This window comes from Eretmochelys imbricata, chromosome 2 (assembly GCF_965152235.1).
Source record: "Eretmochelys imbricata isolate rEreImb1 chromosome 2, rEreImb1.hap1, whole genome shotgun sequence".
In the NCBI taxonomy this organism is placed as follows: domain Eukaryota; kingdom Metazoa; phylum Chordata; order Testudines; family Cheloniidae; genus Eretmochelys; species Eretmochelys imbricata.
In genome coordinates this window covers 231310237-231335884 of record NC_135573.1, presented here as the reverse complement: position 1 = coordinate 231335884, position 25648 = coordinate 231310237, and the positions used below count along the sequence as shown (strand labels likewise).

At 40.2% G+C, this 25648-nt stretch overlaps 1 protein-coding gene across 1 annotated transcript in view; it reads right to left on the bottom strand.

Annotated features, from left to right (window-relative positions):
* Window positions 1-25648, bottom strand: part of PLXDC2 (plexin domain containing 2) — a 408784-nt gene that overhangs the window by 89324 nt on the left and 293812 nt on the right. Inside the window, exons 5-7 of the mRNA XM_077809446.1 lie at window positions 19386-19508; window positions 15906-16024; window positions 3273-3372 (exon numbers count right to left, since the gene is read on the bottom strand). Coding sequence (XP_077665572.1) covers window positions 3273-3372; window positions 15906-16024; window positions 19386-19508 — 342 coding nt within the window. The remainder of the gene's footprint in view (window positions 1-3272; window positions 3373-15905; window positions 16025-19385; window positions 19509-25648) is intronic.

Below are 25648 nucleotides of genomic sequence, written 5' to 3'. Positions count from 1 at the left end.
GTCATGAACATATGGCTATAATTATTTAAAAAATATTATCCCATTGAAACTCTGAAAATACTTTTGGTTTTAATTTTTTGGGGGGCTGGTAGAAGAAAAACAACAAAAAAAAGCTCCAAATAAACCAGATGTGGTTCTATAAGACATCCAGTGTAGAGAAATCAGTACAGTGATTCACAAAATTTATCACTGTACCACTATGTCTCCAATTTTCCCAACTGAATTGCCGATTGTGTTGTTTTTTTGTTTTAAATACAAAAGCTTATTATCTGTCTGTGCCTAATAATAGCTAACATACCATGGCTACATTTTGTACTGAACAATAGTGACACAAGTTGAAAAGATCAAATGTAAATCAGCTGCTGCCTACCATTTAGAAGCCACCAAAGAATGAACTCTCTTGTGTAACAGAAGACGAACTGACCCAAATGAAGAATTTTGGAAATAAGCCTAAGAAATTTCACTTTTGGCATTTTGAATTTGCATCCACTGATGCTAAAACATCTGGAAAAGTTTTGATTATATGTCCGATAAAGGTCCTGGTAAAGTGAGGTTCACCTCAGATTTCTCACACCCATTAGCCTGTACTATAGAGGGAAATGCCAGAAATGCCATATATAGAGAAAGTGAATCCTTCTGACAAAGACTAACGAGGATTATAGGTACACAAAAGGTCAAACACCTAGTTGTGTATTTAAAGAGAGCTCTGCTCAGTCAAGAGAAGTTCAACTGGCTGAACAATGTAAAAACACACTGCAGATATTATGTGCTACATCTCTACAGCTCTGTGAAAGAAAAATGCTTGTTCCTTACAGTGAGAAAGCACTCAGTTACTGTACACTTGTGTAAATCTAGAGAATGTTATTTACCTCATTATAATTATACTGGATTTATACTGTTATGCCTGAGAACAGATTCTGGACAGTTACACTAGTATACATTCAATTCAAAGCCAAAGGCTTCATTTTACTGGAAGAAGCATTTATTGTAGACAATGCAAGGAACCTCACTTGCGATCTATCCAAATTCTAATTCATTTACCCTCTGTAGTATACCAAAGCAGGTTTGAAGTGTTGAAATAGATTCCAAACCCATCTCTGGATGATGTTCTGTTTCCAAGTCACTAATGGGACTGATCTGCCATGAGTGTATACTAGCTATCTATGCTGGGAGTTCACTTCAAGTAGCATTGAACTTAATTTTCATTATCATTCTACAGGAAATATGCCCTTGTCCCATTGCCATAAATGGAAGTGGCACCAAGTGAGCAGGTTGAAAAAACAGCTTTTCAAGCATCAAGAGAAAAAGCAACAGTACAAGAAGACTGAGGGCATTTCCCCAACTTTGCAGGATGAAGTCAACCAGTTATTGAGCACGACTTGGAGGGTGCTGAACATTTAACATATAAATCAACACAAATGAACTGTAAGCTCTTTTCTAATAGGGTTATAAAGGAGTCCCTATGTGAAATTCATATTCCATTTTACAGTTTTCCATCCTGTCTAGCCAGTTGATGCGAAGTCCTAGCTAAAATATTAGACAAGAACCCATAAAACAGCTATAGGAACTCTGTGCCTTCTACAGGGACAAAGTAAGCAGCAATTTATATTCTTTCTGTGTCCTAAAGAACCAATAAATAAACTAAAACTACTATTATTTTATTTCACTTTTGCAGTAATTGACTGGAACCCTGGTTGATTTAACACCTCTGAAAGACAAGAATGCAAGAACATGCATACTTAAAGAGCAGCTGACATTGGCTCTTTACAGGCCAACACTATTTAACAGTTTTGTCAGGATACAATTATATTGCTGGCACATACGAATATAAACTTGTTCTGTTGAAAGCACTATTTGACTCCAGGAAAGCCAACTGCAAATTGCCCATTCCCTTGAATACTACTACCTCCCTCAAGAACTTCAAGCTAGTAAGCAACAGAGTTACCAAGAATTTCCACCCTTCACAAAACAGTACTCTCCTATAAGTGAAGAAGTCAAAGTAGCACAACCTAAAGAGTACAGTAGGTAGTGTAGAAAGGAAACTATCAAAATAGCTGATACAATTCCACTGCTTAGAGCCTCTCACCAATTTCCAGATTGCTCATCTGCCATTTACCAGAGATGACAAAATGAACAGAATAAACTTAAAATTACACTCTATAATATGTGAGCTGGTAAATTAGTGTCACTTCATAAAATCAAGGGAAAAAAACAACAAACAACCCCTCCCCCCCAAACCACTCATATAGCTGAGAAGTGGCAGGTCAGACTTACTCCTGCTGGTGCAGGGATAGAAAAGGCATTTGTAAGTGTTGAATGCAGCTTTAATTTCCATGGTAGCTCAGCCTGTAGGCTGCGTTGGGGATGGGCTGAATCAGGTCAGCTCACATCAAGTTTGGCTATGCCACACCCCTGCCAGCATTATCCACTTTGGAGACTGCTTATACAGTCCCAAAGCACTAGGAACAGTCTTGGGCAGCTTGTTTCACTGCAGCTTTTTTCCAAGCATATCCTGCTGCCAGGGGCCTTCCCTAAGGTGTAATGGGTAAATCTGGCCCAAAGTATGTATGTAAAGACGCACACCTAGAAAATGAAGTGTGCATTGGAATCCTTAATGGTGCAACTAAAGTCGAGCTATGATCAAGGTATATGAACACCAAGTGATAACAAAATAAGGAGTGATGACTAGTCTTAATTTTAAGTAAGGTGAGTATTTTAAAGCTTTGATAACACCTTTAACCTCAGAGAAAATAAAAATGCAAATTGCAGTGTAACTGAAAAGATTTATGCAAACACAAAATACTAGTTAATTTCTGTGTCTTCTCTCCCTTCCTCTCACTGAAAGGAAGGTATGTGGTCTGACATTTACAGTGTGGAATGTGTTTTGAGAAAAAAAAATCCAACTTTGAAAGCATGATTTTATCTTTCACCTGGGCACAAGGGCATTCTATGCACAATTTATTTGTTCCCATTTATTAATAAAGAAACATATTGCAGCAACTAAGGTGGAGTATCCTATATGGAATACAGAATTGTGTGGTTGATTTATTTTACTTTGTCTGACTCTTTAATTATTTTATTTTACTTAAGTCATCAGTTCAAGAGAAAAAACAGAAAGCCACAGTGGGATCTGTAAATCATATAAAATTGCATTTGAATTAACAAACTGAAATTAGCTAAGTGATTTGTTGTTCAGTTAAATCCGCTTCCATGCAAAATTTGCTTCCCCACTTCCACACTAGTTCACATCATACAGAATTTTTATTACATACTGGGAATTTGCTGGATCCTATGCACCACCACAAATGCATCTGACAGTCCCACTTTCACTGGGTGATTGGCTGAACTTATCTGTGTCACTGCGACAGGAATCTGGAAGAGAAAATAGATTGATGTGCATTAAATATTAATTTTTTACATCAAGAAATTCAAGTCTAAAAATAACAATACTGCCAGAATGAGCATATAGTGTGTGTTTAACAGTTATAAAATAGAAGTTTAAACATATTATAAGAAGGATGCAGCATGCTTAAAATAAGTTTTAATACTGACTGAAACTGTAGATTTTAATTTTATCCTACTTTGATTTACAGCCTATTTAACAATATTCACATAATCACCTCTTTTTTAAAGCAAAACAAAACACTTTTTTCCTTCCTTTTGTGTTCAGCTAGACTGGACAATCACAATTGTTACAATACTGTTTGAGTCTGCAGCCAAATAGACGGGAACGATACTGCCCTGGAAAAGTATTAGCTTCCATGTTCATTTTAATGGGACGATTAACTTGATGGCTTAATTATCTGAACTTAATATCTACTATTAAATATTGATCAGCATAGCAAAGTCATCCAGCTGACATATGTATCCTCCTTAGGAACCTTTATATCCTGGCATTCGATTTACTTTTTGGTGCAACTCTTCCTGGAATATTTTATATAGTTCTTTCTCCATAGTTTGGGAAAAATACAGAAAAACATAAGACTATATTCTGGTTAGTACAAGCATTGGAGGACAAGACATATGAAAAGAGTCTGAAGGAACCATATTTTCATGGTCTCCAAAATATAACACTCAAAGGGGATATAATAACAGCCTAGAAAACTCCTTCAAAGTGAGAGTATAAATGAAAGAAGGGAATTAATCACAGCCTCAGAAGACTGTAGGACAAAGGAGGAAAAGCTTTGGCTGCATATGAAAGAAATATTCTTAAACTGGAGGAAAAGAGACCATAAAAGGCACCATCAATTTAGCTATTCAAGACCAGGATAAATAAGACATTGGTGGGGGATGATGTATTGAATAAGTTCTGTAAGATACAGAGGGGTCACACTAGATGAGCTAAGTAACCAGAGTTTCATGGTCACAAAAACTACAGGTTCAGTTCAAGCTCTGTGTGTGTGCGTGCGTGTGTGTGTGTGTGTGTGTGTGCATGCGTGTAACTATCTAACTGTGCCCACAAAACTGGTAGCCTGAGATGTAAATGATATCAAGTGTGTCCATAAAATAAAAATTGTGAATGTCTCATTTTGTGTCTAATGGTGATATTGGGTATTAAAATAGGAGATTGGAGCCCTGTAATATGGAAAACACAAATAGAGCCGTCTGCATAAAGATTTGGAGCAGAAATATCTTCACAGATTTGGCAAATTCCCTGCAGATTTCAGCTTTCATGTGCTTATTCTAATGAGATGTTAAGCATGGAATCAATCTCTAATACACAGCAAGGGCCAACAACCCAAGATCCTAAAGTTCAGAACCAATAAACTGGATCAGAAATCTAATTTAATGTTTTCCAATAATGCTTTCATATCGAGTCTGTCACAGGGTAGCACCGTAGAAATCGGGGAGACCCACCATGGAACCTCGCAAGTTACTGCAGTTCAAGAAGGAGCAAGGACGATAGGGTTCTCAGGAGGTGTATGCTTTTGTTGTGGGGGGCAGGGGTAAGGACATTAGAAGGTACAGCCCCACTAAGAATGTAAACTGTAAGAATGTAGACTGACACTGAAGATTTGGGTGCCCCGTCAGAGGTGCGCAAAAGGGGGAGGGAAGGAAAGCAATGGCACGGCGTCCCCAATAATTGTCAGGGTCACAGAACTTCTCCGGCCCCATGGCCAAGGGGCAGCGAAGAGCGAGCTGCTCTGGGGGCCAGGGTTGGGGGAGAGCTAGTTCCTATCAGGGTCAGGACCGGGGTTGGGGCTGGGGCGGGAGGGGGTTGGGGCAGGGAAGAGCAAACTCCAAAAGGGGTCAGATTTAAATTTCTGCACACGCCCCTGCCCCAGGTAGTGGTGTGACTACTGGGAGGTTTGGACCAGGAGGGGGCCTGAGTATTTCAGGCGTGCGAAAATGGGCCACATCAGGTGGTTCTGCCCTTTGAAGAGGAAACTTGGGAAAGATGGTGTCTGTGGAGGTGGAGAGCCTTAAGAGTGAGGGAAATAATTTCCCAGGTGGGGGCACTGACGCAGAGGAGGGTAGTGGGGAATGGAAGCTGGTGGCAGAGGTAAAACACTGTTTAGGGCCTTGGTCCGATCAGTGTGCAACAGGGACCCAGGCAGGGCTTCAAAGGAACAGTGCCTATGAGAAGGGTACAGTGGAGGCTGCAGTTATGGCAGTATTGTTTAGGGCTATCATAGGAATTAGGGCTGTCAATTAATGGCTGTTAACTGAAGCAATTAACTCAAAACAAATGAACTCGCTTTTAAAAATTAATCACAATTAATCGCAGTTTTAATCACACTCCTAAACAATAACAGAATGCCAATTGATATTAATTATAAATATTGTTGGATGTTTTTCAACATTTTTAAAAATATTGATTTCAATTATAATACAGAATACAAAGTGTACAATACTCATTTAAGTACAGGAGTGCAATTTCTTTATTGTGCAAGTGCAAGTTACAAATGTAACGCTTGTTACAAAAATAATGCATTAATTAAATTTGTGACTGAACTCCTTGGGGGAGAATTGTATGTTTCCTGCTCTGTGGTTTTTCTCACATTCTGCCATATATTTCATGTTATGGCAGTCTCATATGCTGACCCAGTACATGTTTGATTTAAGAACAATTTCACTGCAGATTTGACAAAACACAAAGAAAGGTGCCAACGTGAGATTTCTAAAGATAGCTACAGCACTCGCCCCAAGGTTTAAGAATCTGAAGTGCCTTCCAAAATCTGAGAGGGATGAGGTGTGGAGAATGCTTTCAGAAGTCTTAAAAGAGCAACACTCTGATGCAGAAACTACAGAACCTGAGCCATGAAAAAAAGAAAATCAGCCTTCTGCTTCGGCATCTGACTCAGTTGATGAAAATGAACATGTGTCACTCCTCACTGCTTTGCATTGTTATTGAGCAGAACCTGTCATAAGCATGAAAGCATGTCCTCTGGAATGGTGGCCGAAGCATGAAGGGGCATGCAAATGTTTAGAATATCTGGCACATAAATACCTTGCAGAGCTAGCTATAACAGTGGCATGTGAACACTTGTTCTCACTTTCAGTTGACATTGTAAATAAGAAGCGGGCAGCATTATCTCCCGTAAATCAGAAGAGCTCGCGAAGAACTTGCCAGCACAGTTGATCATGGAGACTCAAGGCCGAAAACACACTCCAGCATGGAGTACACAGGAGGTGCTGGATCTTATTGCTGTGTGGGGAGAAGAGTCTGTGCAGGCAGAGCTCCGATCCAGCAGAAGAAACGCTGACATCTATGCCCAGATCCTGCAGGGGATGGGGAAAAAGGGCTACACCAGGGACCTGCAGCAGTGCTGCGTGAAAATAAAGGAGCTTTGGCAAGTGTACCAGAAGACAAGGCAAAAGAAGACAAAGTTGCTCTGGTTCTGCCCCACAGACATGCTGCTTTTATGAGGAGCTGCATGCGATTTTCAGCAGAGACCCCACCACTACCCCAAAACACTCCTTGGATACCTCCCAGGAGCCCTGGGAGAACTTGAGCAACAACGAGGAGGAGGAAGAGGAGAATGTGGGGCAGGCAAGCAGAGGATCCATTCTCCCCGACAGCCAAGATATATTTTTAAGCCTGGAGCCCATCCCTTCACAGGACCAGTTGGCAGAGGAGCATGATGCTGGGGAAGGCACCACTGTGGGATAGCTACCCACAGTTCAGTGTTCCGTGTGTCGATGCAAGCCCTGCTAGTGAGGATGCACTCTGTCGACACAACGAGCATAGTGTGGACATGCAAGACTGACTTGCTTAAATCAGAGGCTCAATGTCGACTTACATAAAGTCGACTTAACTTTGTAGTATAGACATGGCCTATGAGATGAGCCAGCTGAAAGGAGAGCTGGAGCAGCTACAGGAAAAAACACTAATAAGGGTCAGAGAAGAAGATGCGATTTATATTGATTGTGCCTGGTGAGACAGAGTATGTGTCCTTGGCCCCACTGCACAGGACTGAGAAGGACTGGGATTAAGGGTTTGTTCCTGTGGGACGTAGGGAACCCTCTGTGCTGTCAATGAATGTATCTGTCCTGGGAAATGGTTTCTGGAATGCTTGGGCTATGTGAAATGAATGTTTGAGTTGGAGAGGGAAAATCTGGGGTCCAGTTTCAGGAGTTGGAGCCCCGGAGTATTATAAGGAATGTTTTGTGAGGCCAGGAATGGGGAAGGAGTGATTGGGACAAGCTCTGACTGGAGAGCAGCCACAGAGGAATGGAGCTAGCTCAAGTAGTGGGGTCCTGGAGTAAGGGGGTGGTCAGAGCTAGTACTAGCCCATTGGGGTCCCTAATCAGGAATATCCTACCCCCAAGACTAAAACAGGCAAGTTTTTACAATAAAAAGTGAATAGGAGGCCCCCTTGAGCTGATTGGTGTCCTAAGCAATTGCTTAGTTTGATTATGCCTAGCACCAGCTCTGGGGCAGGTGTTCCAGAAGGAGCAGGGAGCTGGCTGAGAAGTGTGAACTGAGGAACTGCCTATGTTTGGTTTGCTTATGTTTGAAAAATAACCAGGTTTGAAGGAGGCTGGGCAAGGCAGTGTATGTTTTGAAGCTGAGGAGAAACCCTGTCCTGTGACTGATTGCTTTTAAACAGAAGGCTTTGAATGAGGTTTTAGGATTAGGAAGAGCATTCTCCAAGGAAATGCTCAAATAAATTGGTTAGTCTCTAAGGTGCCACAAGTACTCCTTTTCTTTTTGCAAATACAGACTAACACGGCTGTTACTCTGAAACAAGTTAAATACAGTAAGTCAGTTAGGCCAACTCTTCAAAGTGGAATATAGCTTATGTCAAATGATTAATGTTACAAAACAATGGTCCAGTTGAAGTAGACTGGTAATTCATATCATATAATTAGCTAAAGAAAAACATCCTCTTCATTAAATATACATATGCACACAATATATTTTTTCTGTGAGGGAGAGTCAGACCTATCTTACAGGGCAGGTTATTTCAGTCTTTTTGTAATTTATTTATATCAATAACGTCTTATATAGATTAAACATCTTCTGAGCAAAATACCAGCTAATAATAGGCTCTCTCACTATTATGCCTTGTTAGTAAAATCTAGCAGACAAACCCATTAGATTTCCAATAAATGATGACTGAGAACATTGAGAACTGTAGTCATATACAGATGGTATAAACACCTTCAATTTCCCTGCTTCCCCCCTTGGGAGGGTAGGGAAGGTACTGTGTATATAATACTAGCTGAAAACTGTGTCAGCTAGTGGCTTTGAGCTGTGAGAATGGTTGCTGAAAGGTGGCAGGAGCACTTGAAGGGCAAATTTAAAAAAAAACAAACCCTAAAAGCCTATTTTAGCTTCCACCATGGCCAACACAAAACTCTCTCTTCTACAACTGACCAGTTTGGGAATAAGCTTTCCAATACCAATGTCCTCCCTAGGATGTCTGCATGCCATAATGACCTATGCAGACAATACTGGAAAAGGAGAGATCTAGATTCTAGAGAGCACTGTATTAGTTGCAAAAAGCCATTGACAGTATTAAAGTGAGCAGTATTTTCCATTCGACAGTTCTGAAGTCCCTGTTTGGGTTCATCTTTCTCGGAGGCCAGACCAGTGAAATAGATTCTTTGCCCCCCCAGAAAGTTACACAATGCTCTGAGCTTATTCTGAAGAAGGCTCTGAGAAGGATATATTTATCATATTCCCCCAGTCTAATTCCATGTCAAATATAAGACCCAGAGTATGGTCTAGAATAATAATTAGTAATACCTAATATTTTATATAGTACTTTTCATCTTCAAACCTCTGTATAGACATTAGCGCATTAATCTGTCCACTGAACTGCATAAAACATCATCACTGAAGAAGGAATTATTAATAATTGTGTATTTTATTATATTTGAGGCGTATATGCATCACTCCCACCCCAATATTGTTTTAAAGAGAAGCTGAATTTTCACTTTAAACTTTGGAATATATTCTATTTCAAGCCATTCTGATCTACAGTAACTCATCGCTTAACGTTGTAGTTATGTTCCTGAAAAATGCTACTTTAATCGAAATGATGTTAAGCGAATCCAGTTTCCCCATAAGAATTAATGTAAATGGGGGGGTTAGGTTCCAGGAAATTTTTTCGCCAGACAAAAGACTATATATATACACACACACACACGCACACGGTATAAGTTGTAAACAATTTAATACTGTACAATGATGATTGTGAAGCTTGGTTGAGGTGGTGGTGTCAGAGGGTGGGAAAAAGCAGGGAATGCCTTACTGCTAAATGATGAACTCGCACTTGGCTGAGCTCTCAAGGGTTAAAACACTGTTGTTAATGTATCCTCACACTCTATAAGGCAGCATGAATGAAAGGAGGGGAGACAGAGTGGCAGAGAGAGACCGCGACACACACCTTGTGTGTGAGAGAGAGACGTGCATTGCCCCTTTCAGTACGCTGACCCCACTCTAAGTACACTGCCTTTTAAAGTAGATAAGCAAGTTGAGACAGCAGCTGCTGCTGCTTCGGTCCTGAGCCCTGTCCTGTTCGTTGTCTCCCCCTCTCCCACTCTGTGGATGGGGTGAAGGAGGGGTGGAGGGAAGGGGGATACCCTGACATTAGCACCAATTTCCCCCTCACCCATCCCCCACACAGCAAGCAGGAGGAGCAGCTGTAAGGCAGAGGGCAGGAGCAGCACATGGCAGTAGGCGGAGGAACAGCTGAACTGCCCGGAAATTGATAGTCTGCTGGGCGGCTGTCGCACAGGGAACTTAGGGGAGCAGGGAGCTGATAGGGGGGCTGCCAGTCAACCCTGGTTCCAAGCCCCCCCACCTGGCTGCAACGGGCTGCTCTTTCTGCAAGCAGTGGACAAAGCAGGTGGCTGCCAAACAAGATTAAAAGAGGGCATTGCGCAACTTTAAACAAGCATGTTCCTAATTGATCAGCAACGTAAGAACGAAACAACATTACCCGGAAGGCCTTTAAGTGAGGAGTTACTGTATTTATCTTACAGTAAATATTTCTTCTTTGATTTTATATCACTAGAAATATTTACATGAAAACCAGATCTTAGCTCCTTATGGTCTTGTCTAAACTGAATTTTAGGTAAATTCACCTAAAATCCCAATACTCTTTATGTGATCTCTTAATCATTTTCACATCAGCCAACTGTGATGTCAAACCACAAACAAGGGATGATATTTTTAAATGAGAAGTGAGACAGAGAAACAGGTAAAATCTTAAAAACTAAAATCTCGTTTCCATGTAAATATCCAGAGTAATAAGAAGAGGAAGAGAAATGCAAAAAAACTCCAACCCCCCTACCCATTATGTAAGCAGAACTGTCTTCAAAGTGAATATTTTTCTGATTTTTCATGAAGCAACAGTGAGTTTTTAAACTTTTGTTACCTAAAACAAAATATTTTCCAGCATAAACAGCAAGAGCATTCACTTAATCTAAATGCCGACATTATACATCTGTATTAACCACTGTCCCCTCTCAGAAGAGAGAGGAACTTGACAGCACGTCTCTCTTAGAACTATTTGCTGGCTTCAGATATTCTGCAATTTCAGCAAGTGTTTCAACTTTTATAATGGTTTCTGGATAGTTACATAACTGAAGGACCATTACTATCTAAACCAACAGAGACAGCCTTCATGTCAATGAAATGAAGAAAAATGTCCTCAAACATTCAGAGAGCCATTGACACCTCTGGTTAATTTGCACTGGCCATGCATTAATTACACCTAAAGACAGAAACAGTAAATATTACACTAAGACCTTGTCTGCACTACACAATTAAGTCAACCTATGTTAGGTTGACCTACAGCTACCACATTGATTACAGTAGAACCTCAGAATTATGGACACCTCGGGAATGGAGGTTCATAACTCTGAACAAAGCACAGTTCAGGCTCTAGATCCAGCAGCTGACACTCCAGGCCAGGCTCCAGCAGCAGCTGAGCTCCCTCCACAGCACCAGCAGCTTCCTTGCAGGCTGTTTCTTTCCCTGTGTTGGACCGAGTTTGCAAGCTTGTTCCCCTCCCAGCCGCGGGAGGGAGGGTGAAAACAGCATGTCCCCCTCTTGGCCAGGGGTGGGAGGGTGAGTGCATCCCCCTCCCCCAGGGGCGGTGAAAGTGATGCTGACCCCAGCGCTGCTCCTGCTCTGCTGGCTCTGGTTCTCTTGGGCTGGCAGCCCCAGCGTCTTTACCTCCTAGTTGTAAGTGGCTGCCCCATGCGTGGCGGAGGGGACAGGCAGCCCAGATCTGCCTACCTTTAAGATGCAATACAGGCACATAACAGTATTTGCCCTTTTGGAGGGGCGCAGGGGTCTCTACTGCTGCCTTATTGGTTACTTTCAGTTTCACATGGTGTGCGGTTGACCAATCAGTCCATAACTCTGGTAGTCTCATCTCTGAGTTTCTACTGTAGTGCGGTTTTTCAAGGCCACACTACCCTCCTTCTGTCGGTGGTGCACGTCCTCACCAGAAGCACTTGCGTCGGCTTAAGAGGGGTAGGAGGGTGGGGCTGAGAGCCCAGGTTCTCAGCTCGGTATGGAGCTACCAGCTGGGAGCCTGGCTGCCCGCTGCTGAGAGCCTGGGCTCTCAGCACTCGCAGAACTTCCAGTTGGGAGCCCGGCTGCCCATGGGCTCCAGCTGGGAGATCTGCAGGGAACCGAAAGCCCAGGCTCTCAGCACCTGGTGGCCGGGCTCCCAGCTGGGAGCTCTGTGCTGAGCTGAGAATCCAGCCTGACAGGCAATGTAAGTAACGTAGTATACAGACACTGTGTCGCCCTAACTACATCAATCAAAGCGCTACACCTCTTGTGGAACTGAAATTATTAGGGCAGTGTAGTGGGGGACTTAAATCGGCGGGAGAAATGCTATAATGTAGACACTTACAGAGTTAGGTCGATGTAAGCTGCCTTATGTCTACTCTACTCTGTAGTGTAGACCTGGCCTAAGGAACATTAGCTTTAAGTACTTCCAACAGAAGACTGGATTAAAAAGCTGTTTTCTTTAATAAACTGTAAAGCTCTTGAAAACTGACCTTCTCTGAGATTTACTACAGAATGAGAGGGCAGTCCCTATTAAAACATACATAAGCACATTCCCCAGCAGATTGTTTATTAATATCCTCTACTGGCAAAACTGAATTATCACTTCAGTGTGTCCTAAGCATTAGAGACTACCAGTAAAATATTCATTAATGTAAACTGCATTAGTTAGCCAATATAATACACTTTCAATGAGGTTCTGCATGCTGAATAACATTACATATTAGCAAAGCAGCATTCAAAGAGAAAATGTGTACACAGTAAACAAACTAAAATGTTAAAAAATAAACATTTAGCTTACTTGAAAATCTTTCTAGTCTATTTCCTCAAAGGAATTTATAATACACAGAAGTCTTTGGCTTATACAAAGCATATTTACATTCTTGTAAATCAATTCTGATATTATAATGCAAAAGGAATATCAGAAAGATACACTAGAAAAGTATCAGGGGGTAGCCGTGTTAGTCTGTAAGCACAAAAACAACAAGGAGTCCGGTGGCACCTTAAAGACTAACAGATTTATTTGGGCATAAGCTTTCGTGGGTAAAAAACCACTGCTTCAGCTGGATGGAGTGAAAATGGAGTGAAATTTTCACTCCATGCATCTGAAGAAGTGGTTTTTTACCCACGAAAGCTTTTTCCAAGTAAATCTGTTAATCTTTAAGGTGCCACCGGAACCCTTACACTAGAAAAGATTATGATAAAAATACTTTTATAGGGATGGATAAATAAGTTCAGAGAAAAAAAGAACTAGACTAAACCCAATTAGAGAACTTACTTAGTTTTGAAAATTTTCAGGTACATAGGTCCCTCTTCCCAAATCCAAATTACCTACTGATTTTCCTGGAACACATTATGGAGTCTCAGTAGTGCTAACAATCTCTGCTGGGCTAGCTGCTGTTTTCAACACATGACTTCAGAGTTTCCTTGGGCTTTGAAGGTAAGCATGGATCTCAAAACCTCTGGAGTACATCTGACCAGGGAGTCCACAGAATATGCAAGATTTTAATAGCATAGCTCTCTAGAACCCAGTTAAGCTGAACCTGAGACCTTGCTTCAATACATCACAGTATTTATGGGGTCAGAAGGCCTGTAGTGGGCTAGGATGACAGAAAGAAGGATATGAAAAAGGAAATCTCAGATGGTATGAATAAATAGGAGCAAGAGGTGAAAGCTTCAGGTAAGGTGCCTTAGTTTCCACTCCACTCCCAATACCCTGAAGCATGTAGTCAGTTATTTTTAAGCTTGATTCTTTATAGATAACAGTTAACTCTGTGTCCCAGTATTATTGGCCAACTTTTTTGCCACATGTCTAACTTTTGTACTTTGCAATGTTCTTGTAGCCATGTTGCTTCCAGGTTATGAGAGAGACAAGGTAGGTGAAGTAATATCTTTTATTGGACCAACTTTCTGCTGGTGGAAGGTATAAGCTTTCAAGATACACAGAGCTCTTCCTCAGGTCTGGGAAAGGAAGCAGAGTGTCTGAGCTAAATACAAGATGGGACAGATTGTCCAGCAGTAGAGGTAATGCATGTTGGAAGTAGTCATGTGAAATGAAGTGGGCAGCTGAGAGTTAGATTGTTATGTACAAAGTGTTTTGAAGTAGGCAATTAAGAGTAGCAGACAGTGTGGTGTGTGACAAATTGCTGTAATGAGACATAAAACCAGTGTCCCTGTTCAGTCCGTGGTGTCTAGTGGAGTTATACATTTAAGCTCCCACGCTCACCTTTAGAAGATGTTAAGCGGATTTCCTTTGAGGACAAGTATTGAAAGATCACTTATGCAGTGTCTGCCCACAGGTGATATGGTGTTTTTCTCTTTTATCATTTTTTCTGTGTGAGTTCATTCAAGACACAGTAATTGTCTGGTTTCACCCACATAGTTGCTGTTGGAGGATTTAGTGCACTGGATGAGTATACCACACGTTGTATTCATGTAGGACCCATGAATCTTGAAAGATGGGGAGAGAGAAGGGGGGATTGATCGTCATAGCAGTGGGTACTGGCAGGGTCTAGTGCTGCTTTGAGTTCATGGGTCCTAGTCTGTGTGGAGCTTGCTTCTGATGATGAGCTGGGAAAGATTTGGGGGGGTTGTCTGATGGCCAGAAGATGAAGTTCAACAATTATTTTTTTCAGGATGTGGTGCCCATCAAATATGGATTGTAACTGTTTGAGGATCCCCACATGACTTACGAGGAGAGGTCTGAGGGAACTGGGGTTATTTAGTCTGCAGAAGAGAAGAGTGAGGGGGGATTTGATGGCAGCCTTCAACTACCTGAAGGGGGGAGGTTCAAAAGAGGATGGAGCTAGGCTGTTCTCAGTGGTGGCAGATGACAGAACAAGAAGCAATGGTCTCAAGTTGCAGTGGAGAAGGTCTAGGTTGGATATTAGGAAACACTATTTCACTAGGAGGGTGGTGAAGCGCTGGAATGGATTACCTAGGGAGGTGGTAGAATCTCCATCCTTAGAGGTTTTTAAAGTCCAGCTTGACAAAGCCCTGCCTGGGATGATTTAGTTGGTGTTGGTCCTGCTTTGAGCAGGGGATTGGACTAGATGACCTCCTGAGATCTCTTCCAACCCTAATCTTCTATGATTCTATATGGGTTGCAGTGTGGTGTGGAAGGTGGCAGCTAGGGGTCTGAGTTTTTCTTCTCTATTGAAGCAGGTTCTCCTGGAGTATTTGGTAGCCTTTTCCATGATGCGATCTACTTCTCTGGTGGAGTTTCCTTCTTTAGAGAAGGAAGCTTTTAAGTGTGTTTAGATGTGTGTTCTGATTCTGGATTTTATCTTTGGAGCAAATGTGGTGGTATCAGAGTGCCTGCCTCCTTTCATTATTATTTACATCTACACAAAATGAGAGTGAAATTACTGTACAATGTTACCAAATCAAAATGACAGTCTCTGACACCCACTCTGCACAGTGTAAATGGTGACACAACATTCAGGACACAGGAGAATGGGGAGTAATGACTACAATAGTTACCATTATATGGTCACTAGTTTAATTTACAAAATGTGCCTCTCTCGAATTCAAAGTGCATTTGCAAGCCACTTTTTAGAAAATATTTATCTAAGAAATTACAAGTTGGATCCGGGAATCAAATTAGATTTCACCTCCCAACCCCTACTAGGACTTTACTAAACAATCAGCACTGAAAACATCCAGAGAAGGATCATCTTAGAGTCAAATGAAATTCACCAACTATGATATTCAAGGTAATCATATGACCTTCAGCTTTACAAAGGAATTCAAGTTTCAGCAGAACAGGTATCTTATGTGTAACAAAATATAAAAGTGATTTTGACACATTTGAACTTTCAGGTAACCAAAATAAAAATTATACAGAGTAGGTCCTGACAGACAGAAATTGTGGGATTGTAAAGTGATACAATTATTCAAATGATAGTTTTCAGACTCAACTTACTTCTTTATATCCAAAAATGATACGCCCATCATTGAGTAAGGTAGCCTGAAAAGTGAAACTGCCTAGGTTGTAATTATCCTGCAGATGTACATGATCCCATTGGACAACAAGTGCTGTGCCTGTGAGCCCCAGAGAGGGGAAGCAAAACATGAGAAAAATATTCATTAACATTAGCGTAAGCATTTACCGAAGTTATATTAAATAAAAAAAATACTTTGTCCCTATATATCATATTTCAGCCAAAGACCTCAAATCACCAAAGATCTCATAAACATTACTTGAGCACCAAACTCTCTTGTAACATGTTTATTACAGTGTTATAATTAATTATATCAATTATATAGATACATTTGAGTCAAGACAGATTGAGAAACTTGCCTAAAGTCATAGAGTGAGTCAGTGTCAATAACCAAGAACAGAACCCAGTATTCCTACTCCAAGTTTGCTGCTTTAACCACAAGACCAGTGTCCTTCATTTATCCTATCACTCAATGGCTATCAAGGCTGAAAAGTTAATGGAATTGCTGGTACTGTAAAAGTGATTATTTAAGGTATTCAGTTTCCTCCATTACAATGCAGCAATATAAACAACATTATATTTTTTCTACAATGTAAGGTTTCACTGTGTTTCTGAAAGCTGAAAAATACTAGGGGTTGGCAATAAATATTAACTATGCAGTCTAAATTAAAGCCACTAAAAAGCCATAGATGGGGGTAAATGTTGAGTTAGGTGTGCAGAGATTTAGTTGCAAAAGGCCTATTAATATCCATGGGAGCTGTCTGGCTGGACCCCCATGCACCACACTAAAAATGTACCCTCAAGTGACTCACATGCTCTGCAAACATGTTTTACAGATGGTGAGAGGTTCAGGCAGCTAGGCTGAAAGGAATTTATCACCAAAACAGTGTTAACTGAAAACGTCTTTTTCATATTTAGGACTATATCCTTCCCCCAGTGCACATCTCCTTTTAACACTAATGGGAGTTATGTGCTTTGGTTCAGAAAACCTCTATTTCATTTCTTGCTGTAGTGTCACAAGGATGCTTCAACATCAACGTGTTGAGGTCAACGTGCCTCGAGCTCAACACATCTTTGATGAATCCTGCAAACTCCTCAGCCACAGATCTTCCGCACAATAGTTTATATGCCTGTTTTTTGCCAATATGTTTTAGGAAACTATGAACATGCAAATCTATCACATCATTTGAAAGTGTATATTTCATGGTCTTACTGCATAAATCAATGCTGTATGCAATGTATTCTTCATAGACAGCAATAAGCGTGCAAGCTCATTTTTAAATGATAAGTAGATTATTTTAAATTTCAATTTTAAAAGGACTTTTCCCATTTCAGGATTCATTTTCACCTGCATAATGTTACAAACAAAAATCCATCAATGGGCCGGACTCTGCTCCCCATATCCATGTGGATCTCAGCCCTCCTGTGCAAAAGTGGGAGTCAGCAGCCTCTGTGGCACTGGCTCCTTTTTCCCCGGGGAGCTGTCTGCTGGGCTGGGTTCCATGAGAGGTAACAACATGGGTAGGTCACTAAGCTCGACCCATATTGATACAGAATTATTTCCAAAGTAACTAATGTACTTCAAGGAGAAACAGCAGAGGGAGAATGACAAAGGCAAAAACAGAATTAAGTAGCTGATGATGTAACTTGTTCTATTTCTTTTCATCTACTGTAACCAGCCAAATCCTTCGTCCTAAAGCACATACAGCACAGTAGAAGTTCATGGCTATGGAAATATTAGGTACTTCCAAGGGTGGACACATACTCTGAGGCAATTGCCCAACCCCTTCACTTTAAGGGCAATGTAAGGGCATCTGCCCCACCCACGCACCAAAGAATTATGTTAGGGAGGTATGGATCATAAGAAGTTCCTCCTCAAGGACATTCAGATCCCTTTCAGTTAGCCAGGTTCCCTCAGTGTTTATGGCACACCTGTACTCGACAGCTCCATTATATCTGCAGGAATTTGCATTTGTCATTCATGTATATGACATATAACATACACACACACATATATAGATACAAATACGTAGTGCTACATCAACAGTCCAGGTTCAACAATAGCACCTAACTGGTTGTATATCTGGATTAACAATTCATGATAATGGAAATTCTCCACATAGCCTTTTTCTTTCTCAGCAAACATCAATAAAAAGATGACTCCACTGTCCATCAGTTGAATTAAGAAGAAATAAAATAGCTGACCAAACACACTGCTATGTTAGGACCACAGCTGGCAGAACAATTCAGGTCAAATAATTTATTGCATGAATGCCACCACTTTTCACTTTGTAAATCGTCTCCAAAGGGAGTATGGTTTTGTCAAATGTATTTATTTGAATGTTTTTGGCAAATAAATTCTTCAAAAAATTACTGGACTGTGATTGACATATGACATGGCTGATTTCTGATTGGATGAGCATAACTTTCAAGATAAGTTTTTTGGTGATAAGTTCTCATGATTACAAACATGAAATGTTGTCATAAACATTCCATAAAACGTGCTTAGAATTCACTCTCCTCCCCATAAATTCATTTGTTAGAATATTCATGGAAAGCAAATACAAAAGGAATGTTTTGTAGAGTGGGCACTTCCAGGACCAGCCAGTCTCCCATCTCAGGAATAGGGATAGTCCCTATTAATGTAAACATAAATATAAATATAAAGCAGTCTTTCTAATTTTAGGCTCCTGCTGTTGAAAATATTGGCTGTAAATGCCTAATTTTAAGCATACATGTTTTAAAATTGTACCCTAACATTTTAAATATGAAATATAGAATCAGTGTCTTGTGTGGCATCACTAGATTTACCACTAGAGATCAGAGTTAAGGCACTAGATGTCATTTCATCGCAGAGGATCAAGCTTTCAAAATGCTGATTTTTAACAGACAACATGACTACAGTCCTCATAGTTAATGCTTTAGAAATGTATCCCAAAGAGTAGTCCTCAGTATAACATTTCACTTTGCTTTTTAGCTTTTCAGATTTTCCTGTGAAGGACTGCTATACTGGGGCACACTGCACATTTAATCAGTGATGGGTTTATTAACCTCATACATGCCCTGCCTCTGTGTATGCTTAATATTACATCTCATAAGGCTATTTTCTTTATAGCTACTGGGTGGACAGGACTTACTACACAAATGAATCAAGAGGGCTATGTACCTTGGCAGGAGATAGATTTTCCTCTTTAAAATGATAAAGTATATTTCAAGTCTAGAAGTGGTGTTACATGTTCTAGCATTTGTGGGATTTTTTAAAACCATTTAATACAATCCATTCATGAATGTCTAACCATGTTTTAGAATCCATTTTACGAATATTTAACCACGTTCTTTAGATGACCTATCAGCCACATACAATATTTTGAGTAGTCTTCATCTTTTTTTTTTAAAGCTATTTAGGAAAATATAAATAGCCAAGGGATAGACAAATTCATTTTTGTAGGACTATCACATACCATTATCAAAGTATCTCACTGTTGAATTTCTTGACACACTGGGGTCAAAATTTGCCATCAAGGGTGCAATGTATTGCGTAGCTGTTAGCATTCGATGCACAACTTCTCCAGTATATATAAAACCTACAATAAAGAAGAAAAAAAATCAGTAATTTCTAAAAGATTTAATAAATGTCCAATTTAACTAGATATTGCCAGAGTTTTAAAGATAAATTAATCCCATCGCCAACTTCTAACAGTAAATTAAATAACAGAATAAAAGGCACAAAAAGTTTCATGACAGCAAACAGAAGGAGCTCTGAACAAAGGAGGAATCATTTCAAGGAGTAGATTTTCATAGTGGCAGAAAAACAGATCGAAACTCATTGTACACTGAAGGATATTTTCTGTTCTGGGGCGAAACTCAGAAGGGCTGTGTAAAGCAAGCATTATCAAAATGCAGCCAATTACCATCTTTGCTACTTTCCTCATGTGTTGATCCCCTCCCCCCTTCATTAGTCTGCCTGTTTTGTCTTTTCAGCTGTCAGCTCTTCAGGGATGAGACCACACCTTCTTTTTGTAAGACACACAGTAAGGCTTTGTCTACACTGCACTTTTGTCATTAAAAACTTTTGTTGCTCGGGGGTGATGAAAAGCACCTGTGTGCACAGTGCTTCGTCATCAGGAGACATTCTCCCGTCAACAAAACTACTGCCCCTTGTTGGGGGTGGTTTTATTTTGTCGCCGGGAGAGCTCTCTCCTAGTGATAAAGAGCGGCTGCACTGCGCACCTTACAATAGTTAACTGTTGAGAATAGGCCACTTCCACCTTAACTGAACTGGCTCATTAGCACTGGCCCCGCACTTGGTAAGACAATGCCCATCTTTTCATGTACTATAATATATATTCCGCTTTCTGGTTTTTTCATTCCATGCATCTGATGAAGTGGGTTTTAGCCCACAAAGGCTTATGCCCAAATACCTTTGTTGGTCTCGAAGGTGCCACAAGGACTCCTCGTTGTTTTTGCTGATACAGACTAACACGGCTACCACTCTGAAATCTTTCTAAACTGTTATCTTTTGCTTGTCAATTCCCAGGCTTTGGCCCTGCTTGTCAAAATTGGTTCTGTAAGCTGGCTGGAGTCAGGAGTAGATACTTCACAGCTAATAGTTTGGACATTGTCTCTTAAGGACCCTTAGAATTTACTGAGGGGCGGTTTATCTTGAGCCATTGTTTCCTTCCTGCTTGCTTTTCCTTTCTGCCTCTTATGATTCTAAACCAATATATCCAAACAGTAAACATCCCAATAACCAGGCCAACATTAGAACGGTTGAAAAAATTTCTAACAAGATCGTTTTCCATCAGAAAATGCTGTTTTGCAGGAACGTGTCACCTTTGATGAAAGTTTTGATGGGAAGAGTGGTGTAGCAGCAATGGTGACAGTGAATGTGTTCCTTCCTGTCTCAGGCACATGGATTTCCCTTCCCCCTCCTCACCCTCCCATCTCCAGTCTGGGGGGTGGGGTGGGGCTTTCTTTCCCCTCTGTGTTATCTGGATGCAACACAGGAAGAAGGAACAGCATAGAGGGACAGAGATACCTGAGATAGGTCGTGGCACCTGTATGTTCCCAAATCAGGCTATTTCCCTTCACAGGAAATCCAAGGTTTGACATTTCAGAACAACAAAAAAAAAAATCTGGAACCCTCTCATTTTCCTTCGGGACAGAAAATCTGTTTTCCAGTCAACTCTAGTCAACATGAAGTATTCATAAATTATTATAGCACAACTCCACTTCTGTCACAGGAAAGTAAGACACAGAGAGATTAGATGAGTTATCCAAGGTCACAGAGTAATTCTGTGGCAGAGCAAGGAATTTAACTCATATCTCCTGAGTCCCAGTCCATACCATAGCCACCTCTCCCATCTCATGTTGTTAAACAGGCTATCTTCATTAACAATTTTTTCCTGACCCCTTTTAACCAAATGCTTGCACAGTATAACTGAGTTTGTCAGATATACAGTTTTACATGTTGCACTGTGCAGTGACTAGAGAGGGTATTTAAAAAAACCAACCTGCCTGTCTAGTAGCAGTTATCACCAAATATCATGAGGCAATCCCTTGCTGAAATGTTAGAAAATGCATTAATTCAAAAACTATGCTGGACAAAACATCAGAAAATATACTCTAGGAAACATCCTACATTCCCATGGGCTGGATTAGAGGATTCATTTGCCTTTGTTTTCTTTTAAAACATGGTTTGCAGTTTCATAGTTTCAAATAATGGTAATATTCTAAAACCTGGATGTCTACTATTCAGCTCCTAAATCTATATTTAGGTCCCTAAGTGCAGGTGACCTGGTTTTCAGAGGTTCACAGAGACAGACAAAACAAACCCAAACATCTTTTACAACGTTTGCTTTTGTGAACTGGTAGAAAACAATTAATTCTCTCTGCTTATAAAAAACTGTAATCTCTTCTTTTCTCACCTTTTCTTCATGTGCTTTTTTGGTCACTTAAAATCTAAACTTTTCAGATGTTCTATTGCAAATGGATTTTCAATAAGACTTGTATTCTACCATATGTCTTCTTAGGTTAAGCAGAAATCCTACCAGACAACAGTCACTAAAATGCATTTTTATTAGTTCACAGGTCTTGCTGTTTGTTTCTCAAGAGAGTTACATTTAAGAAGCATTCTCCCTTTGGCTTATTCAGACCTTTTAAATATCTCTGGTTTCATTCAGCACTTGAGTGCTGATGGTTCCTGAGGTAACACGTACATGCCTTTTGTCATATTCTTGTCTGGATCTATATACCTACAACCACACCCCTAATATTCTGAAGATGATATATACAATCTTGAAAGTCACATTCATGTATCAGGATTACCTTTTAACACCTTGCACCTCAAATTCATTTCTGGTGTAACTCCAGTGTCCTCATATGCTTGCACACCCTCTCATCCCAATTTACATTTGTAAACATTACCATCACAACTAATACTCAGGCCAGGTACAAAATACAAGGCAAAAATTTAATTGTTGGAATATTTAAGTAAATAAATAAATTAATCCAGGTAGTTAGTAGCCATAATGCATATTTCTACTTGTTTGCCAGTGATACATTTTTCCTATAGATAACAGTGGAAAGGGGGAGGGAAGGGTGATGATAGCTGGAAACCAGGAAGGTTCCGAACAAAGGTCATTCTAATGAGAACTCCTGTCATGCTTCAGAACAATTTGGAAAGAAACACAAAGTCAGTTCAAAGCATCCCAGAGATTCAAAGGCAACCACTGTTGATATTTTATCATTGCCATTAATACTTCAAGTATGTAGCACATATAAATTTAACTTATCCCTGAAGGGGCTTTCACAGAAAGTTGGCAAGCAGTGGCTTATACTGTCTGTAAGCCAGTTTTCTGATAGTCAAGGAAGAATTTTCCAGACCTACAATTTCCTGAACCACTTAATCCTCCTTTTGTGGGAAGAGTTTGGAGGGCTCTTTTGCAAACCTATCCAAAAGGACTAAAGCTAGAAACAAGATTCTAGCTGCCTCTAAAACGTTCGGATGAAATTTATCAAACTCTGTTGTTCAGGATTTTATAAGTTATAACAAACAGCTCTATGTAAAACAAGAACAAGTATAAACAAAACCTAAAGTAAGTACAGGTGAATAGTATAGAAATAAAAAGGATAAATCTCATGTGGTGTGTGGGTATACATGTACATACAAACATACGTATACAAACTGATGGAGAAGTACACGTTGTGGGCCAGCTTTTTAGAGTTGACTTGGGCCAATTTCCAAAATTTCAATTCCATTTACAGAAGACAAAACCAAACTGTTTTGGTCACACAAAGGAGGGCTATTCTTGTCATTTCTCTGTTCCACTGGTTGCTCTAGATTCACGCTTGAACGGTTTCAGTGGAGTTACTCGGGATTTTCATCAGTTGATTCAAGGGCAGAATTAGGCCCACTATTGGTTCTCAAACATCAGTGGCAGTTTGCCTTCATAAGGATTGCAGAATTTGGCTTTTTCCTCTTTTATTCACTTTCAATAGGCATGCCTAGACACCAGTCACCCAACACAAGCTTCCTGCATTATTCACCAAATTCAAGGAAATTGTAGGATATCGGCTTTAGGTAGTGTGAATAACTAAGCCATATAATAAATAATTAAATAACAATACCTAGCTCTTTTACAGCACTTTTCATCAGTAGATTCCGAAGGTCATTACAAAGGAGGTCAGGATCACTGTCCCCATTTTACAGATGGGGGTGGGGAGGTGAACGCACTTGCCCCAGGTCAACCAGTAGGCCAGTAGCTGAGCCGGAAAAAAACCCACATTTCCTGAGTCCCAGCTCAGTGCTCTAGTCACTAGGCTACACAGATTTCCCACTTTTCTGCACCCTTTGTTTCATTGAAGATATGCCAAAACATGAGCTACACAGGTAAGTAAAAAGAATGAAACACTCTGTCTTGGAAATAATCTCCTTTCTAAGGCCGATTCAGTAAAGTACTTAAACATGTACCTAGTTTTATGCATGTGAGTTCATGCATGGACTTCAGTGGGACTACTCACATGTTCAGGGTTACATTTGGCACATGCTTAAGTACATTGCAGAATTAGAAACAAAATAAAAAGCTGAGACTGTGATTTCCAGGATACTGTAGTGGGTCGGCTTGAACAATTGGTGGTATCTAAAAAGCAGTTACAAATCCGACTGAGTAAAGAGTTCAGCTGAAGGAACTATTATTGCAAAAAAGAGTCTGAAGGAGTCCATTCAGAGTGCACATACTTCAGACGCTCAGATATTATGGTCCAGGTTTTCTTTGAAGCTATTGCAAGATGTGGATTTACAAGGGTTTTGTCTGTGTACATGTAGTTTGTAATGTTTTATGGCATTTATTTGAATGACTGGCATTTACAGGAACTTGCTTGTTTGCAAGCTTATGGTAGGTGCTCAACAAAGATATTTTATTTGAAGATATTTAGAATGCCAGCGGGAAAAGGTGTAATCTGACAACTGAAATGGCATATTTAATATACGACAATAATGTACTTGGCAATTCTCGCCATCTACGTTTCTTAAGTCACTCCCATTGCATTCACTGTTTAGTTTAGTTATCCTTGAGTGAAAACACAAACCCCTTAAATGGAAAAATTTGCTTGGCTGTACAAAGCTATCAACAAGAACATCGTATGAAAAATTCTTTCTACTTCATGACACTTGCACTTTCAACAATAAAAGTTTTCATAGCTCCAGGTGACAGGAACATAGATAATGAATGTGGCATATCATTTTGAAATACTCCTGTCATTGCTTTTATAGAAGGGGTTTAACTTTGTGAGTTCACCAAAACCATCCCTTATTAAAAATAAATATATAAAACAGTGTCCTCTTCTATTCCAATTACCAAGCAGTTCATTTGACAGGACTGGGAATGTAATAATCTATTCACAAATATAGGCAGAGAAGCATTTTTCTGACATTTGTCTGAAGGACTCTATAACAAAGTGTAATTGTCTTCCTCTTGATCTTGTAGCTCTGAAAATGACAAGAGCTGAATTGGAGCATTAGATGAAATGCATATAGCATACCCCAGAATAAAATATACAGCATGTCAGGTGCCTCCACATGGTGATACTTGGCTCTGCACCTACTGCACATGTGTATTCATGTTTCAGTGCTATACAAGAGTTGGTTTTGTGACCTACAAAGCCCTAACTGGATTGGGTCTGGTTACATTAGAGACCATTCTCCCCTTGTGCAATACTGCAGCACCTGAAATCAGATGATGAATGATGGGGCTGTAAAAAGGAAGTTGTCACTGAAGAGACTTGAGCTCTAGAATTCACTCTGGCTGCTAGCCTGAGTGTGCCTGAAATCATTGACTTCCAATGCACATACCAAGGTTCATCTCTTTCCCAAGAGGACAGGTTAATGGCCAGTGGATTAAAGAGGAGGTATTAGGCTTGGGAAGGATAGTTAATATGACTATTGGGCCAATTGGAAATGTATTTATTTTAAAAATATATTGGTACATGCACCTTGAGCTCGAAGCACATTTTAAAAGAAAATCTAAATAAACAGCATCACTTTACACATGCAAAAATCAGATTGCCTTGTAAAGAAAATGCCCATTTGTTATCATCAGTGTTGAGCAAAAAAAAAAAAAAGGGCAGTGCGTGGAACCCCATCCAATGGGAACTGCGGGGGCAGACCCCATATGTTCAAAGCCCTGCTAAGACAAAGAGCTCTGGTTAGCAAGCTGGAAAAGTA